The sequence below is a fragment of the Pongo abelii genome, chromosome 12 (assembly GCF_028885655.2).
Source record: "Pongo abelii isolate AG06213 chromosome 12, NHGRI_mPonAbe1-v2.0_pri, whole genome shotgun sequence".
Taxonomy (NCBI): Eukaryota; Metazoa; Chordata; class Mammalia; order Primates; family Hominidae; genus Pongo; species Pongo abelii.
In genome coordinates, this window is record NC_071997.2 from 117,341,452 (window position 1) to 117,361,853 (window position 20,402).

General features: G+C 37.7%; 1 protein-coding gene across 2 annotated transcripts in view; it reads left to right on the forward strand.

Moving 5' to 3' along the window:
• Window positions 1–20,402, forward strand: part of NBAS (NBAS subunit of NRZ tethering complex) — a 395,596-nt gene that overhangs the window by 70,083 nt on the left and 305,111 nt on the right. For both annotated transcript variants that reach the window (XM_024242131.2, XM_054548369.2), the window contains exons 12-16: window positions 4,529–4,657; window positions 15,207–15,270; window positions 17,640–17,833; window positions 19,207–19,464; window positions 20,184–20,309. In XM_024242131.2, the coding sequence (XP_024097899.2) occupies window positions 4,529–4,657; window positions 15,207–15,270; window positions 17,640–17,833; window positions 19,207–19,464; window positions 20,184–20,309 (771 nt within the window). The remainder of the gene's footprint in view (window positions 1–4,528; window positions 4,658–15,206; window positions 15,271–17,639; window positions 17,834–19,206; window positions 19,465–20,183; window positions 20,310–20,402) is intronic.

Sequence of the window (20,402 nt, forward strand, 5' to 3'; positions counted from 1 at the left end):
TGGGATTATAGGCACTTGCCATCATGCCTGGCTAATTTTTGTATTTTTGTAGAGACGGGGTTTTACCATGTTGACCAGGCTGGTCTTGAACTCCTGACCTCAGGTAATCCACCCGCCTTGGCCTCCCATAGTACGGGGATTACAGGCATGAGCCACTGCGTCTGGCCGAGGTTTACTTTTATTGTGATATATAGTTGCTTTTATCCTCCCGTTTCCAAGGCACAAACTCTGGTATTCTCTCCCTTGCCCACTGTATTAGTCAGTTTTCACACTGCTATAAAGAACTACCTAAGACTGGGTAATTTATAAAGAAAGGAATTTTAATTGACTCACAGTTCCACATGGCTGGGAGGCCTCTGGAAATTTACAATCATGGCGGAAGATGAAGGGGAAACAAAGCAGGTCTTAATGGCAGTAGGAAGGAGATAGAACGAGGGGCAGAACTGCCGCACACTTTTAAACCATCAGATCTCATGAGAACTCACTAGCATGAGAACAGCATGGGGAAAATCTGTCCCCATGATCCAGTCACCTCCCACTAGGTCCCTCCCCTGACACATGGGGATTACAATAATTCAAAATGAGATTTGGGTGGGGATACAGAGCCAAACCATATTACTCACCAACAGACACTCAGACTCCCAAATACCACAGACTCTGTTCATAGAATTTAGCGTGGATTTCCTAACTGTGACTTGAGATTTTGGTCCACAGTTACTGTTGGGATAATGAATTATTCCCTGGGCCAGAACCCCCTTGCATGTTATATAGGAATTCAGAAATGTTTCTACGGACCGGGTGCAGTGGCTTATACCTGTAATCTCAGCACTTTGGGAGGCCGAGGCAGGCAGATCGCTTGAGGTCAGGAGTTTGAGACCAGCATGGGCAACATGACGAACCCCCCCGACCCTCTACAAAAAATACAAAAGTTAGCCAGGCATAGTGGTGCATGCCTGTAGTTCTGGCTACTCAGGAGGCTGAAGTGGGAGGATCACTTGAGGCTGGGAGGCAGAGGTTGCAGTGAGCCGAGATCGTGCCAGTGCACTCCAGCCTGGGTGACAGCCAGATCCTGTCTCAGAAATAAATAAATAAATAAATAAATAAAGGTTTCTACAAATAAAGAGCAGAGTTTCATTTCAGAAGGCAAACACTGTATTTCCAACATAACCTAAGTGTCTTGAGAATCTTGAGTGGCTACAATCCAATTACTACTAATAACTCTATCATCTTACTGTGCATGAACGTTCAATAGACATCTTGGGACTTCAAAGAAATGTATACTTGATGTGTATTTATAAGCAAAATAATGACTGGGATTTGCTTTAAAATCCTCTGGCATGGTGGTGATTGGGGAAGGATAAATGAAACATGCCTGAAAAAATGTTAATATTTGTTGAAGCAGGTTGGGTATGTGGGTATTTATTATACTGTAATTTCTACTTTTGTGTGTAAGTGAAAATTTCTACAATAAGATAGTTCAAGAAAGAAATACTACATTTGCAGTGTGGATATCATGGCATCTAATGAAACTAAGGGGATCAGGTATCCACCATATGAAAGCAAGTGGGAACATTCTAGTTAATACAATTTATTGTTTAACTTTCTGGAAAGAAAGAAGTGAGTGTAGAAGAGAAACAGTACCTTTTCTCTTTCCTTTCTTAGATTCATACATGAGGCTCCTATCACAAAACACAGATTAGCAAGATATACTGATAGATTTAATGTAAATTTTATTGGAGCTTTCATAAGGAAATGAAGATTCGAAGAAATGGGTAAACCTGTGTATTTTTCTTTTTCTTTTTTTTTTTCTTTGTTGAGATGGAGTCTCGCTCTGTCGCCCAGGCTGGAGTGCAGTGGCGCGATCTCAGCTCACTGTAAGCTCCGCCTCCTGGGTTCACTCCATTCACCTGCCTCAGCCTCCCAAGTAGCTGGGACTACAGGCGCCTGCCACCACGCCTGGCTAATTTTTTGTGTTTTTAGTAGAGACGGGGTTTCACTGTGTTAGCCAGGATGGTCTCGATCTCCTGACCTCGTGATCTTCCCGCCTCGGCCTCCCAAAGTGCTGGGATTACAGGCGTGAGCCACTGCGCCTGGCCAACCTGTGTATTTTTAATGCTAGCTTTGAGGAAGAAAAATGGATAGTTGTGGAAGTATGGTTGGATAAGTATGATTTAATAGCAGTAAATTGGGAGGAACTTAGCAAGTCCTGTTTGTTCACATTCTCCCTGTGACTCTGTCTTCAGAGATGAGGATGTCCTTTTCTTCCAGGTTTGGGGAGGGCACCTCTAGAATGAGGATCATGACTTGCTTTTAGCAAAAGGTTAGAAAATTCTTCCTAGATTTTATGACCTGCTTCATGGAGGAAGGGTGGGAGGAAGGTGAGAATGACCTTCCTGCCTCTGATGTTTTCTCAGATGCTAACATGACTTATTCTGTATTTTGGGGTAGCATGTCCTGAACCCTATCAAGAGGGAAGAAGTTTTTTAAAAATTAAAAAATACTATATATTTATTCAGTGCTTTCGGTCATATTGCTATTGCGAAGTTATTTAGTATACTTTTGTTGTTGTTAAAGAGATTCATAAACTTTTTTCTTGCTTTCAGAGCATTTCAGTGGAGTTGTATAATGGAACATTTATAGTACCTGGGAATTACCATACAGATCACACATGACTAATTATTGAAGTGGTCAAAACAATATATTATACTTGACCATAATTTCTGCTGAGGGGCATGCTCGTGACTACTAGAAACTAGGCCAGGGTCCAGGTGAGGAGGACTATAGTCCTGGCTCATGGAAGTGCCCTGATTGTGATTGAAAACATCCACATTCTAGTTCAGATTTTGCTCTGCACACTTGAGTGATCATGGGCAAGTGTCTTTGCCCTTCAGGACTTTAATCTCTTCATTTGTGAAATCTGAAAGATGGGCAGAGTTCTTTTGGCTGGTAAAAATCTGTGCTTCTGAGGCCTGCCTTATACAAAACCATGGAGCTTATTGACTTTAAATTTGAGGAGGGAGGACATCAGGCCCTTTGTCTTGTACTTCTTTCCCTGATCCCATCTTAGAGGAAGGGATGTGATAGATTTAAAATTTTGCTTTGAAGTACTTTTGCTTTTATTATTTCTCTTTTTTCAAGCATTTGTATTTCAATCTTACATTTAATTGTGGGATTCTGGGATTAACCTATTATATCTAGTTAAAGTAATTTTAGTCTTTAGTAAAGTGATTAGAGGATGCTAATCTTTTCATCTGTGTACTCATTCAGCAGTGTTCCTGACCTCCTGAAATTGTTCTGTTTTTGATGGCTAAGGCACCTTTGTCATTTGAGACTTGAGGACTTAAATGTCTACAGAGGCCAGGCTGATAATATAATTTAGTGAATTGGATCAAGTGTAATAATTTTGATTTTCAGTATAGTCATGTTTCATTTTCAGTTCTATAGCTAGTATTTGACCCCAATACTGGAGCAATAATAGAGAATGGTGCAGGCATTGACTAACTGGAAAGTTTATGACTCTTCTAAGGGGTCATCTGCTACCAAGTTCTGTTGTCATCTGGGGATGTGGGCTGTGTTTTGCCAGATTTTCTAAATGTTCAGAAGGGATATGGTTGTGGGCTGCTGTTTTCTGGTCTCTGTTTTATTCTTTGTGGGCAGGCTACCTTGGACCCTGTTCTTAATAAATGCCTGAATGGAAAATAGCTGTCCAGTTAATGTTTGTTCAGCTCTTCTGAGTGTATTGTAGGTGGTGGCAGGTGATGTCTCTGGTCATATGATTTCTGCTCATGATTTTTGTCACCTGAGAAAGGAAAAGACAGAGGTTATTTGGACAAGAAGGACTGGAAGGATAACTCTTCCTCTGTGTACCTTTCGGTTGACTATGTGAAATCAGTCATGACAAAATTTCTTTGTTCTGTAGTAACAGATTCCTTGAACTGGATAATTTGGCAGCAAATCTAGAAAATTGTAAACATTCATAGCATTTCTTAAATTAAGGACCATTTTCTTCCTCTTTATCTTCTTCTGTTTCCATCATTCTTGCACTCTTTCTCTAGCTCTTTTCTACTCCTTTCCTTCTTTTCCGTGGCATGAATTTTTGGCCTATTTATAATATATAGCATACTTCAGACACTGTGTAGATATAAAATCTTGTAAAGATCTGGGCCCAAATTTTAAGGAATTGACAATCTAGTCAAGACCAACCTTAAAAGGTATTGAGAATTCATGGTAATTGATATGTGAAGAAATATATTTATAATGCATACATATTTTTTGGTTATATGTAAATATAACCAAATTTTTGGTTTTGGGTTATAAGTAAATTATAACTATGAAGTAGATAACAAACTCCTTAAGGTCAGGAGGCCTTTTTCTCTATGCTGAAGTACATTTATAATGATAGGAAGCTGGCGGAACTCTTAATTACTAAAGATCATTTATAACTTGGCACCTCTAAAGAGTCATTTAATTCTGAGTTATTTATATTTGATTATAAGTCCTTTGCCCTGACCTTATGATTCTTATTTAGGATGGAATTTTTAAGATGAGCCTTTCTCCGGATGGGATACTCCTGGCAGCCATTCACTTCTCAGGGAAACTGAGCATCTGGGCGATTCCATCTCTGAAGCAACAAGGAGAATGGAGTCAAAATGAGCAGGTACATCTCTTGGGTTATTAGAATGATACTCTCTTAAGGGTGAGTATTGACAATGCTAATTTTATTTTATTGATATTTTACTATAGCACACAGCTGTTTATTCTTATCATTCCAAAGCTGTTCTATCCTTTAAATTATGATATCAGTACAGTGGGATAAATTAAAAATAGATTAATACTGTGTACGGATTTTGAATTGTAGTGTGGTACACTCTGTGTACAGAGTGTAATCTGTAAAAGAGTTTGTTAAACTCTTCATTTTTTCCCTCTTTGTCATTCCAAAAGCTGTTAACATTTCAGCAAAAGTTAATATTATCAAGGATTTGGAGGGTCAAATCCTAAAAGGGTTACAGTTCTTTTCAAATCTTGCAACACTAGTTATTTGGGGCCTCCTTGAAGGGAGTTACCTTCTCTTCACTGAAATGTGGGTAGCTAAGATATAGAGAAGGATGGAACTCTTTGTTAGTGTCCTGGAATGATAGGTTTTAAGGATTAGATGATTTTGTTATGTAGTGACAGATAGAGTGACACTAGTTAGTGACATCTATTATAATTTAAATTCACAAGGGGAAGGAAAGGTCTGCTCATATAAAGCCATGTATTGTGATAGAGTAAAGGTTTAAAGAAATTCCTCAACTGGAAATAGCTTGTATTATAAATCTTTTACTCTCTGATTGACTTACATTTTACCATTTTAAGGATTAATTTTCCTTCTCTCACCCCCTCACTCTGTTTTTCTCTAGGCATATCCAGCTTTGGGTGGGTGGTTTGAGATTTTCATATTAGAGCCTGTTTCCTAAATGACCTGAATGGATCCATGTCATAATTGAGAAGATTATTAATAAGGAATTTTTTTCAGAATGACAGAAGAAAAGAGAAAGTGGCTCTCTATTTTCTTACTCGATTCATTCGTTTAAATTTATTTGTTTTAGATATTCTTATTTTTTTGTCTTATACACAGCTTTAGGAAGATATTTTCTCCTTAGTTTCCATTCAACTTCAAGTTAATATGGTCTCCACATGTTTACCACTCTTTCTCCCTTATTGGATCTAGATTTGTCCTCAGTGGCAGGGGTGCTCCTCAGCTTACAACCTTGGTGGCTAAATAAAAGGGACAATCTTTCTCTCTGCTCTGAAATTATAGCTAAATTGACTCATTTCTTCTTTCTAGAGGTGAAGTGATGAACTCTCAAAACTGTGTAACGTATTTAGCTGGGGATGTCAGGCAGCAGAACTTCCACTTGGCTGTTCAAGAGCTGACTGAGGATGGGAGTGTAAGCTGATTTATAGGGCATATATTTCATATCACTGACACAGTTGACCCTAGAGCAACATGGGTTTGAACTTCATGGGTCCACTCTGTACATAGATTTTGTTCAACCAAACACTGATGGAAAATACAGTCATTGCAGAATGTCGCATCTGTGGATAGGGTAGGTGACTTTTTGTATAGGTGGGTCCAGCAGGATCTTCTGGGGGGCTTGAGTGTGTGTAGATTTTGGTATACCTGGAACCCTACATATACCGAGGGATGACTCTACTTCTTGATGCACAATACATGAAGTCCATGTTTCATATATCTATGTTCAAAATAAAGCATTATTCATTTCATTGATCCAAAAGATACTTCGTGTTTTTCATGGTTATCAATGCATGATGATAAAGTATTCAGCTGTTTTCGTTTGAGAGGAGCCTGATGTTCTCTCTGTATTTGGGAAATTTTAGATTTAGGCAACATTTTTCTAAATGGTGAAAACTTTGAATAATAAAGGCATTCTTCCCCCCCGGCTTTCTGTTTTTTAAAATTACTTTTATTCACCTAGTAGAAATATTTATCAATTTCTGAAGCACTCTTAATATTTCATCTTCTGTGTATCCTAGTATGTTATACATCCAGTGTAAGGGCTATTCTCAGCAAAATCAATTAGTACGCGCTTTTGTTTACTGAAAATCTAGAGACTTTTTTTTTTTTGGTCCTGCAAAGATAAATTGCATCTTTTTTTTGTGGCCCTTATTGGAATATGCTCAACCTTTGACTGGTTAGCATTTTTTTTTTGGTCATTAGTTGCCAGTCAATGCTATAATAATGCATTACTCTTTACTTATTAATATAATTCATTGATTAGATTTTTAGAGTGGTTCTATTAAAAAAAGTAAAAGTTGTTTAAAAACCTTAAAACCACAGAATGAATAAATGTAAATATTTCAGTACTTTGAAATATGCAATCAGAAAATTAATGGGACAGGAAAGGGAAAGGGAGGGACCTCAGAAATTGAAAAAATGTGTATGTAGTAGGAAGAGAGGCATTCAGGCTAGACGTTGTCATGCCTTAGCAAAAGTGTTTTGAACAAATACCCTGAGAATCTGGAAGAATAATTTATGAGGAATTGTGTAGCTTGGCTGTTGAGCATCCATTTTGTGGATGTGGCTTTGATTCCATGTTCCTGAAACAGTCCTCAGATAGAGCTTTTGACTTTTAAATTGATCTGTCAATCAGAGGAGCTATGCAACTTGATTCTCAAGCTAGTTGTTTCTCTTATTATAAATGTACACATTTTTAGGATTATATGTCAGTTTCTTCTGATGAGGGTGGTATGAATTATTTCCCTTGAATGCCTGAGTAAACTGGATAAATAGATTTTGGGGCTCACAAAACTGAAAACCGTGGACATAGTTGCCGTTACCAAGGACGTTGTATGAGTCGTGGTGTCCTTTGCTGAGGGAGCAGTGGCTTAGCTATAGTTACTGACCCTGATACTACAGACTCCCATTCCCATTGTGGCTCTGTCCCTTCCCCGGTTCAGAGTTCATCACAGCACAGGCCGGGGTCGGCCACCCCTCCCTTTCCTGCTGCTGCTCAGCATATGGGAGACTAGCTGGATAGGGCAAACTCTGCCCTCTGAGACCCTAGCCAGTTTTAGCCTCAAAGGAAATTTTGGTCCAAAGTAGGGAAAATGGAAGGCATTTAATTTTATTTCTTTTTTTTTTTTCCTTTAAAACCCTAAGGCTGTGGTGAAAATGAAACTCCTCTGTGAACCTGTCATCTCCTCCAGTCTGATCATCATGCTGCTTTGCTCTACTTCCTAGATCCTCCTGTCCTGCTCTCTACTTTCATGTAACCATTTCTGCCGTACTTTCCAAAACTTCATTCCATTGTAAACACGCCTGTGAGGCTTCAGCCTCTTCACAGACACTCTGGTTTCTTTCTGTATGCTAATTGCAGACTTGTATAGCTTAATAGGAAGAAGGTACAGGAGTACAATCGTCTTGTAGCTTTTACAAAATTTACCCTAACTACATTTATTATTTATTGAACACTTTGTCCTATGGTTGTGCAACAAGTAAGCAATAGAGCTGAGATTTGATTTTATACCTCTCTGACGCTGATGCATATGTTCTTTCCATGACTATTTGGGAAAGAAATACATAAAACAACAAAAAGATAAGTGGAAGAATACTTATTTATTAGGCTAGCGAATGCCAGAGTGTACTACACACATTTTTTCCCACAATTCTTGCGTTATTAGTTATTTAGTAGCATACTATTATTTGAGAGATCAGATTTGTATGTAAAAGGTTAGGAGGACTATAATCACTCTTTATAATTATTAATTTTTTACATTGATTCTTTTTATTTGATGATCTTTAAAAACACAGAGACAAATCCTTTTTCTCAGTGGATGTGATACAGATTCCTTCAGCTCTCTCAGTTATGCTTAACTCTTGAGCTAGTTAGAGTGTACCAGATACCAGAATAAATAACTGGGGAAGCCTCTCATTGGTAAACCCTTAGCTTTCTCATAGATATCTAGAGTACTCATGATGTAGTGGGGTCTGGGGTGAAGGTGGTAACTCTTTGTCAAGCAAGAAGAGTTTGAACAACCATAGTTTCTTTGAGTCTTTCACCTGTATCCTGGGAATTAATCACTTGGATGTTTTAGATTTGAATTTTAGCATATGAATTACTAAAATCTAGTGTATTATAGTAAGTATAATAAAGTCTATGTGTAACAGGACTGTACAATAGAGTAGGTTGTTCCTATTTACATAATAACATAATGGTGAAATAATAAAGTTCAAGTATTTATTGATTCTACTAAGAGCTCGATTAGGGAATACAGTGTCATAGTCCCTGCTCTTAAGATATTCACAGGCTTCCAAGGGAAATTATGAACAGATGATTAAAATGACATGTTAATATTTTGAGAAGATAAGCTCAGGAAAGGCATGTAGGTCAGCTGATAGTGTTGGGGAGAAGGATTATTGGAAATAAATAGTATTTGTGTAGTAAGGCTTGACTATTTACAGAGCATAGTTTTTATTTGTCTCACAACAACCCTATTAACCCATGTATGCTGGAGGTGGCAAATTTTTTTTTGTGAAAAATCAGACCTTGGCCATGACCTTGAGCAGTAGGATATAAATAACTCCCACAAGCTTAGCATTCCAATAATGGAACACTAGGCATAAATGGGTTAAGTGAAAATGTTTTTAATACCATTTTTCATAGATGGGAATGGTGCTAAAAGAGGTTAACTTGAGATCACTAAATGTTAGAGTCAAGATTCCATTTTGATTCAAGTCTCCCGACTTCATAGGTTAAGCCTTTTTTCAGAATATCTACTTAAAGTGCTTACATTTAGAAGTATTGACTTTTATCTGGGTAAATCAGAGACTAGCATATGATATTAATGATAAGAAAGGGAGATATATCAGCTTGAAGTTTATATGAATAACATCCCCTGGAGTCATGCAGTTCATTATGTAGAGACCCTAGAAATGTGCAAGTAGTAATAACTGAGAGGTGTAATACAGTTGTTTACCAAATATGTAAGTGTCTGTGTGTACTCATCACTGGAATCCTTTAAAGAGAAATCCCAAGCTTTGAAAAATACTGAGACAGCTACTCTTCTTTCATGTCTCTAGTAATAATCAAGTGAGCTTGGATCAGCCAGGTAGGGCAGAGTTTCACCTCTCTTTATGGCTGCTCTAGTAAGTAGACAAACCAATTAGTTTCAAATCGATGATATGATGATATTTAAACTAGTCAGCTTATAGTTTTAGTTTAAATATTGCCTGAGAAGAAATTAATGTTGCTGCTACCCTGCACAGCCTTAAACCTCTTTACCAAAATTGTGAATTCAACTCATTTGGGGCTTTCTTCATGCAATTTGCCGCTTTATTAGTTTTTATAATATGCTTTGTGTGATTGAGTATTTTCTCTGTAAAACCTAATGATTAAAGATAGTTTTGGAAGTGCCTATTCTGATTTACTAATATCCAGTTTTGAGTTGATTAAATACTTTGGCTTTCATTGTCAATATGAAAATCCATCTGGCTAGAAATCTGTGCGTATTAAATTTTGTTCATGTCTGGAATATAGTAAAATTGCTTAAGTGATTTTCATTTCAAACATTTCCCCTATGTTATGTTTATATCTTTACATCTCATTTTCGGCCTTAATTTTTCTCTCAAGTTTTATTATTTGCCTATTTGTACTTCTTCAGGCCTAGAAATGGAATACAAACTTATGTCTTCATTTTCATTTTATTTTCTTTTTCACACATAGTAGGTGTTGGACTAATCTTAAGTAGATGAATGAAGAGTAAGTGGGAAGATGGCAGTTGATGTGATGAGTCTTGATATAATCCACAGCTGTTTTCACAATTTCACCAGACTCTGAGTTCTTTGAGAATAGGCACTGAATATGTATTTCATCACAGACTCTCTTAGGCTTAACATAATAAATAATAATAAATATTTGTGGAATGAATAAGCCTTTGAAATGTTGCTTTTATGTTGTTGGAGGCAGGGATTTCATTATATTTGGATTTTAGTGGTAAAAAAATTAGCAAATAAAATTCTCAAGTCTAAAGAAAACATTACTTTAGCTGTTATAGGTTTTCTGTACAAAACCTATAACTATTCTTAGAGCATCCTCCTTTGGGTTATGGCTGCAGCATAAAATGATGGCATATTAGGCTGTTTTCAGTAATGTGGTAGCATGAATATGTCGGGTAGGGAGGCATGATACCTTACTGAACTCATCATAAGGATCACAGCTGACAGTCCTATAACAAAAGACAGGTTAACAAGAGAAAAGCATAACAAATTTATTTAAAAACAAATGATTTTCCTTGCTAACTTGAATTTGGAATGGAAGATAATAAAGATAAATTTTTACCTTCTCTTCTTGACTAGGCACTATAGGTGGAGATCCAGGAAAGCTGACTTTGTTTAAAAAAAAAAAAAATCAAAGGACTTCTTACCTTTCTTTACTTGCCTTTTGTCAGTTGTTCCAGGATTTTGTCTGCAGGTTCCAGAGCAAGTCAGGTGTCTCAGCTGCCCCACTTTGGGTGCCAGAAACTGTTGGGGTGGAAAGGTGTGATACCTCTCCTAACCCATCATAAGAGGACACAGCCATCACTCCTATAACAAAAGACAGGTTAATGAGAGAAGCATGACAAATTTACTTAATCAACATTTTACATGACACAGGCACCTTCAGAAATGAAGACTCTGGTTGGGTGCAGTGGCTCATTCCAGTAATCCCAGCACTTTGGGAGCCCTAGGTGGGTGGAATTGCTTGAGCCCAGGAGTTCGGGACCAGACTGGGCAACATGGTGAGACTTCATCTGTACAAAAAATAAAAAAGTGGTGTGTGCTCATATTCCCAGCTACTTGGGAGGCTGAGTCGGGAAGATCACTTGAGCCCAGGAGGTCGAGGTTGTAGTGAGCCGTGACCATGCCACTGCACTCCAACCTGGGTGACAGAGAGAAACCTTGTCTAAATTAAATTAAAGAAATAAAGACCCAGGGAAAACTGTTTTTGTGCTTAGTTTTGATGAAGAATGGACAGCCTTGTAAAAATATGATGGGACAAAAGGGTATGGCCTAATGGTGATAGACTGAAGGGGAAACTCAGCAAGGCCTGTCTGTCCAGATTCTTTTTGGCTTCTCTGTATAACATTCCTCCCCTACTATGAGGCAGGAGCCCTCTGGAATAAGGGTCTTCAAGGGAGAAGGGAGAGAGCGACGTTTTTAGGTTTTATAGCTTCCTTTGGGGGAGGAGTTCTAGTTTCTGTGATAAACCTCGGAGAAGAAGAATTCTGGTTTCCGTGACTTGCTTTGGGAGACAAGGAGGGGCTTGAGACTGGAAGGCAGGAGAAGGTCAGAGAGACAGTGTTTCTGAGGCCCTTTCAGTTGCTTCAGTTGAAAGTACTCAACATGCAATGCTGTTATACTTTGGGGTATTGTGTTCTGAGCCCCAGCAAATACAGAGAAGTGGCATGGAGGTTGCTTCTTGAAATGTATTCACATGGTGCCAGGAACTTTCTTGTGGGTCATGGGGAGTTTGGTGATCCTGTCCACGGAGCGCCAGTTTACAGCGTGTATCAGATGTGGTGACCATGGCCTGATCCTGAGTCTCCTCACACATAGAGGCTGTGGGGTGGAAGGATGGTAAGTTGAGGCTAGCTTCAGTGCACATACATGCTTATTATCAAATTTTCAATGGCTCACACTTCAGGTACTCAAATACATGCACCTGCATATTCATAGCAGCAGTGTTTACAACAGCTAAAAGGTGGAAACAATGCAGATGTCCATTAACGGATATATGGAGAAACAAACTGTGGTATATCTATACAATAGAATATGACTCAGCCACAAAAAGGAACGAAGTGCTGATATGCGCTACAATGGTGGAAGGACTTTGAGAATATTATACTAAGTGAAAGATGCTAGACACAAAAGGTCACATATTTTATGGTTGCATTTATATGAAATATCCAGAATAGGTAAATCCATAGAGATAGAAAGCAGATTGGTGGTTCCTGGGGTCCAGGGGAAGAGGAAAAGGGAGTAACTGCATAATGGGTTAGTGGTTTTGCTTTGGAGTGATAGAAATGTTTTGGAAGTGGATAGATGTGATGGTCGCACAACATGGTAAATGCACTAAGTGCCCCTGAATTGTTCATTTAAAAATGGTTAATTTTACATTATGTGAAGATCACCTCAATAAAAAAGGATATCATTAACATCCCCCCTAAAAACCCCCAAACAAACAAAAATCAAGATAATTAAAACCTGCTGTCCTGGACTTATAAAACTGTTCTACTTTTTTTCCCTGGATAAACTTTGTATTTTCCTGACTCTGTATTTTTGTTCACATTATGCTTTCAGACTGGAATGTTTTCCTTTATTCATTTTCCACATCCAAGTCTTATCCAGTCTTAAAAGTATACCACCATAAAACTTTCTTTGTACCTCTTGAATTTCCTTCATCTTTCTTAAACCCATGCCCAAAATTCTCTGTTCATTCTTTGAAGGCCCCTGGCATTTTTATCTATACCTCTCTTTGGGTAGTTAACAAATGTGATCTTGGATTATATTAATTTATATTAATTTATTAGCTCTCTGTGTGCTTGAGTTTTGGGACTGCAATATCGGTTTTTTTTTTCCTTTTGTCTCAGCATTTATTTATTTTCATTTTTTTAGAGATAGAGTCTTGCTTTGTTGCCCAGGCTGGAGTGCGATGGTGTGATCATAGCTTACTACAACCTTGAACTCCTGAGCTCAGTTGATCCTCCTACCTCAGCCTTTTGAGTAGCTGAGGCTACAGAAGTGTGCCACTGTGCCTGGCTAATTATTTTTATTTTTGGGGGAGATGAGGTCTTGCTATATCACCCAGCTAGTCTCAAACTGCTAGCCTCAAGCAGCTCTCCTGCCTTGGCCTTCCAAAGTGCTGGGATTACAGGCGTGAGCCACCATGCCTGGCCCCAATATGTTTTGACTAAATAGAAGAAATCACACTTTGGGGAGTGTGTAGGAAGCCTAGTACTATGTCAGATAATTTTCCTATAGCATAGATGTTAGGATTGAATTGTAATTAGAATTCAGTGACTTAAAATTTGGTTGATTCGTTTACTTATTCGACATTTAGCTGCTATGACAGGTGGGCACTGTGATGGATCTGGGAATACAAGGATGAGTGTGACAGAGTTCTGAATGCAGAAGAACACATTTTCACCTTGTGTTTGACATCAAATTTACAGGAGCTGCCCATTATGTAAGCAGTGTGCAGGGAGGAGTCTAGTCCCAGGGTGACTGCAGACCCTGGTTCTAGTGGACGAGTACTGCTTGTCCATGATGCTCCTTCTTATCATTAGCTTTGACGAAGGCATGCACACTTTGAATTCTCAAGTGAGAGTTATTTATTTTTAAAATTTCCTAACAAATTTCATTTTGATCTGTATGCCCTTAAATGTACCCAAGGCTGAATCATAATTGTTGTTCTTTGAGGTGCTTAAGGTTTTTTACTCTGTATTTCCCTTGTGTACTCCAAAATGTAAGTAGGAAGGTACATGTGCCATGTAAATACATGGTGGCATGCGTGTGGTTGGAGTATGTAGTACTCGTGATTTGGAGGCGTTGAAAAATTGTCAGGTGCTTTAAAATGACCAAATAAAGTTTCAGTTTAGTTGACTGTTTTCAATAATAAGTACCTTATTTTTTTAAATGATTTTTCGAAACTTAGTCATCTTTTCTTATGATTAAGTAAACCAGGACACTCCATTTCTTCCCTTGGTATATAAGTAGCCTTTTATGGTAATTTTTTTTCTGATAAGTTTGAAGACTGTGTCTTCTGTTCTCAGGGTCTGCTCTGAGTGATTTACCATAATAGCGGAGAACAGGAAGTTCTTCCAGGCTGTGGAAAGAAATAGCTCTGAAGTGTGAGCCATTGAAAAATTGATAGTAAACATGTATGTGTATTTTGTTTCATTAGATGAAAAAGCACAGTTTTTTGACTTAAGTATAGCAACATTTTTTTTAGATTTCAGATTTCAAATAAGCACCCCAACTATTTTATTACCCTTTGCCCATACTATTGTAATTCTGGAGACTAAGAAGGGAACACTAAGCCAAGAGGTTGTCAGGTAATGGCTTATTCTCAAATTGATATTTGAGAGATATCAATGTGCTGTTATATTCTCAAAGATGAGCATGACATCATATTGCCCTAAGATTACAGTATGAATGTATTCATTTTTAGGAAGGACTGCATGGTTATTTTTTTTTTCCTGGTAAATTCTTAGTCATAAAAAGGACTAGGAGGTAACATGGAGGTTGCCTAGTCAAGTCTCAAAGCTTTGAAAATCAAAGCCTGGAGGGGTTGCTCAGTTTATAAGTGGCTGTGATAAGATCTGTATCCAGGCCAGTGTTTATTCATCACATGTGTGCATGTGTATAGAATGAATTCTTAGTGTATTTTGCTTTCATATGTACTGATTGTATACTTGCTGTACTGTTGTTCATATGCATGCTGTATTCTTCGTAAATCAAGTCATAATATGTACGTGTGCACATTTGAAGTGTAAGAACAGTTGCTTTTCCAGACTATCATGGCAATAAATAGATTTCAGTTAGTTGTAATTGAGAGATCAAGGGAAAGCATCATCTCTTTATTTGAAAAAATCCACAGTCCTTGATGATTTTCTTATAATTTTCTTACATAGTTGACTCAGGAAGTCATTATTTTCATATTTAGCCAGGCTATGATGACCTTAATCCTGATTGGAGGCTCTCTACTGAGAAGAGAAAAAAAATCAAAGGTGAGTTCTATGAAATGTGATAATTGAAACCTTAAGATACTCCTATTATTATACAAGATTCTCTTTGGATGATATAAAAAGTAGATACTTTTGCTGCACTTTGGAAGAAACATCAAGATTTCATGGAGTTGGGTCAAGGCAACAGATCCAGTTTTCTGATGGTCAGGCTGTCCTGAAAGCTACGTCAGAGCCTAGGTTATATATGCAGCATGGCTCTCCTGCCAGGAGCCAGCATTGAGATGGTACACTGAGTTCAGTGCTTAGAAGCGTGCTCCTTTTCAGATTCTCTTGGGTGAGATCAAGCTTCATCAAAGAAGAAACACTGAGTAAAGTTATCTCTGCAGGTTGAGGGTAATTAGGGTTAGGCTGGTGGGGCTTTCTTTGTCTTTGCATACATTTCCACGTTTTAAAGAAAAATTTTCTTTTTTACAATGAGCATATATTGCTTTTATAAATAGAAAAAAAATCAAGATTTACATTTAAATAAAAGTAATAATTGTCATTTGATTGCTAGATTAAAACAGAGATATTTTAAAATCCTGTGGGGGTTACTTTTGAGATTTTTTTACTTTTAATTTTTGACGATGTGTTATTTTTCTTTAGGTGAAACTTTCTAAGTTAAATCCATGAGAATTTTTAAGTGTCTTCAGTAAAATCAGTGATAGTTACAAGGTTCAGGCTCTGTATTACAATATGCTTTTAGGCCGGGCGCGGTGGCTCATGCCTGCATTTTGGGAGGCCAAGGCAGGTGGATCACCCGAGGTCAGGAGTTCAAGACCAGCCTAGCCAACATGGTGAAACCCTGTCTCTACAGGAAATAAAAAATTAGCCAGGCATGGTGGTGCGCACCTGTAATCCCAGATACTCGGGAGGCTGAGGCAGGAGAATCACTTTAGCCTGGGAGGCAGAGGTTGCAGTGAGCCGAGATCGTGCCACTGCACTCCAGCCTGGGCGACAGAGCAAGAGTTCGTCTCAAAAAAAAAAAGCTTTTAGTTCACATTTAAAGAAGATTAAAAATACTGATTAATATTATGCATCAGGTTCCATGCTTTGAATTATTCACTTTAAATAATCATCCAAAATATTCATACAGACATATTTTTGAGGAAAAGTACTACTTTGTCAAAGCAGAAATTAGAATTCGATTTTAGTGATTTGCTCCTCTTTTTTTCTACTTTACACTTAGTGATAAGCCCCAGGAACTCTGCTTTTCACATTTTCTTGAAATTCCTTATTTACACAGATTGCCTTAGGCTTATATGGGAAAAAAGTGTTGTTAATGCTTTTTATTTTCATTAAAATAATGAGTTAGTCTCATGGTTCTGAACTCCGTATTTAAAATTTCTCTCTTCTTAGTCTAATGTTTAAATATGTTGTAAATTTATGGTTTACTTTTACCTTTAAACCATATCATATGTTTTGTATAACAGGTGATGTTCAAAAAATGTACAGTAAAATTATAATAAATATGGCATTGCCTTTTGAATGCCTTAGTTTAGTGAACCATAATTCATTTTCTTTTTTTCTTTTTGTTTTTTGGACACAGTCTCGCTCTGTCGCCCAGGCTGGAGTGTAGTGGCACCATCTAGGCTCACTGCAACCTCCATCTCCCGGGTTCGAGTGATTCTCCAGCCTCCCCAGTAGTTGGAACTACAGGCATGCGCCACCATGCCTGGCTAATTTTTGTATTTTTAATAGAGATGGGGTTTCACCATATTGGCCAGGCTGATCTCGAACTCCTGACCTCGTGATCTGCCCACCTCAGCCTCCCAAAGTGCTGGGATTATAGGCGTGAACCACTGTGCCCAGCCCATAATTCATTTTCATTTCTAAAGATTCCTTGCTAGCCATAAATTTTTTTTTCCTCTCTGATTAGTTACAAGTTTAAGAGGAAATCAGCACTGGAAATTATTATGTATCTGTCTTATGTTTTTCTAAAGGATATATTTCTCTCAGTGTTTGTCTGAAAGTGGTATATGTACATTTTTCAAAACATTATATGACCTTCATGTATGCACACCTGGTAGACACCTGCCTTTCAACTTAGGTTGAAAGTGTTGACACATCTCTCTCCTGAGTGTATTCTTGAGATGAAAGACCTTAGTTTATTTGCCTTTGTATTCTTAGAGCTTTAGACCTAGACTGACAAATTGTTGGCACTCAATTTGTCAGGTGAATTAACATTTTATACCTCATAGAGTAATATTTTGAGAATGACTTACATTTTATTTTTTCTTATTATTTAACATACCATTAGGGCCCAAATAATGTAGATAAATTTTGTTTTAAAATTGATTATTATACGGAATATTTTGAATTTAAACCACATTAGCAGATGCATTTGTATTGACTTGTTTTTCCCTTCTTAGATAAAGAGTCCTTTTACCCACTGATAGATGTCAATTGGTGGGCAGACAGTGCGGTGACTTTAGCTCGATGCTCTGGTGCTTTAACTGTTTCATCCGTGAAAACTTTGAAGAATTTACTGGGAAAATCCTGTGAATGGTTTGAACCATCACCTCAAGTCACTGCTACCCATGATGGCGGATTTTTAAGTTTGGAGGTAAGGCTTTTTCCTGTTTGTTTGAGAATAGTTATGTATTTAACCAAAAATTTAAATATCTGGTTTTTATTTGAGTTGTCTTATTATCTTTTCTTTAAAAACAAAAATCTGTGATTGGAATCAGGTAATGGGTGCAGTATAAAAAATCCATTTTTTAGTGAATAAAAAAATTTGCAATTTAAGATAATGAAGAACATTTGTTGTCATTTTGCTCTGTATAAAGTATTTCTTTTTCACTGAAATGGTATATTTTTTTCCTCCCTGGATTAGTCATTTAAAAATGTAGAATGGTATCACTACCTAAGAAAATTACTCTTTAACCTATTTCCAAAAAGCATGGCAACTTACAAAGTTTTTGATTCTTTTAGTAAGGAAACTTGTTTATTATGACAAAAGACTTGAAAATAGAGGCTAGTTCTTTAAAGTTATCTTTTGGTCATTTAAAAATTTTATTTTAAGCCTTTCAAGGGTAACAACCTTTAATAGCTTTCACTTCAGCAATGCAGATTGACATATTTTTTTACTCTGAAGTTTGGTATGGAATCTAAAGATGTTCCTTAAAGAAAATTATGGCTTAAAATCTAAGCTAGCTCTGTTAAGTCTGGAATGAAAGTTATCTTTAACAGCCAGGCTTTCAGATTCATAACTTAGCAAAGCTGTTAGACATTTTTATAAGGGGGTGAGGGAGAGCTATTCTTGGTAAAACAAATGTAAGTACCTTTATGTTCATTCTCTAAAGAGACGAAAACAAACCATCAAATTATTAGGTAGAAGACCTGATAATTATATGTACAAGACCATATTAATGACCTGTTATGAAAACAGGCTTTAGGCTGGGCTCAGTGGCTCACACCTCTAATCCCAGCATTTTGGGAGGCCAAGGCGGGTGGATCAATTAAGGTCAGGAATTTGTGACCAGCCTGGCCAACATGGTGAAACCCCGTCTCTACTAAAAATACAAAAATTGGCTGGGCCTGGTGGCGGGTGCCTGTAATCCCAGCTACTCGGGAGGCTGAGGCAGGAGAATCATCTGAATCTGGGAGGCGGAGGTTGCGGTGAGCTGAGATCACGCCACTGCATTCCGGCCTGGGTGACAGAGGAGGCTCCATCTCAAAGAAGAAGAAGAAGAAGAAGAAGAAGAAGAAAAAAACAGGCTTTAGTTTAGGAGATTTGAGCTGATAATGTGTGTGCATATTTCTGATGTATATAATGCTTGCTGTAAGGTTCCTTTGAATTCCGTTGTTAATCTTGATCGCATAGCTGATTTAATGAATCAAACCAGAGTAGATTTAGAAATATATTTTCTTTCATTAATTCTAAAAAGTTACTCTTATTTCCTTACTATTAACTTCAGATCTCCTTTTTCAATTTAGTGTGAGATTAAACTTGCCTCCAAACGATCTCGTTTGGAGACTAGGGCTGGAGAAGAAGATGAAGGAGAAGAGGATTCTGATTCTGATCATGAACTATCTGCCAAGGCTCGCTACTTTGGTTATATAAAACAGGGCCTTTACTTAGTGACTGAAATGGAGCGATTTGCACCACCACGGAAACGCCCACGAACCATTACTAAAAACTACCGCCTTGTGAGTTTGCGCTCCACGACACCAGAGGAACTTTATCAGAGGAAGGTGAGAGAGTAGCGTATTACTATCCAAGTTTGAAGTCATCAAGCTTTTCTTTTATTGAGCAAAAGTTAATTTTGTAATAAAGGAGAAAATTTCAAGAGGGATGTTGGATCATTGACATGTTAAAAATATCAGTTCTATGAAGCTTTTTAAAATAATGCTAATCTTCGTACCTAAATAATCAAAATCAAAACCATGGATAAAAGTTGAATTCACTTAGACTGATGATCCGCTTGGTGGCTTAGCTCATTTCTTTGCTACCCTTCATGTGGCCTTCAGCTCTCCCTTTGTCTGTGTTGAAATCAGCTATCTACAGAGGGCGAAGGAAGAAATTCAGACTTGCTTTCTAGTCCAGGGCTTGCTTGGGAAGCCGAGGTGACCAGCACTGTGTGTTCACATGATTTGTGCTGTTCTTGCAATGTCATGGTAGGAGCTCTGGTCTAGAAGCCGGGTTGTTCCATGGTTGTCTTGGTTTTGCCACTGTTTTACTCTAAAACGAGAGCTTTGCACCTTTTGTCTCTCATCTTTCTGTTGAAGTGCTGAAAGAAACACGAGATCTTTCTGCTCCTCAAAATATCTGTGAGCTTCTGGTGCCACAGTGCACAGAAATTAGTGACATGCTGGATAGGTCCAAGGGATTATCATCATTCATTGTATGATCATCAGGACCCTGTGGATAATTCAGTCATGTAACATTCCTGTCCTCGTGTTTTTATCTGAAGATTGAAAGTGAAGAGTATGAGGAAGCCTTGTCCTTGGCTCATACCTACGGCCTGGATACTGACCTTGTATATCAGAGGCAGTGGAGGAAGTCAGCGGTCAACGTTGCTTCAATTCAGAATTATTTGGTATGTTTAAATATTTTGGTAATGTGGTAAAATGTATATTCATGTAGTATCTTTTGTTTATAGGGCTTCATTTTAGAGTACTTTACATTGCTG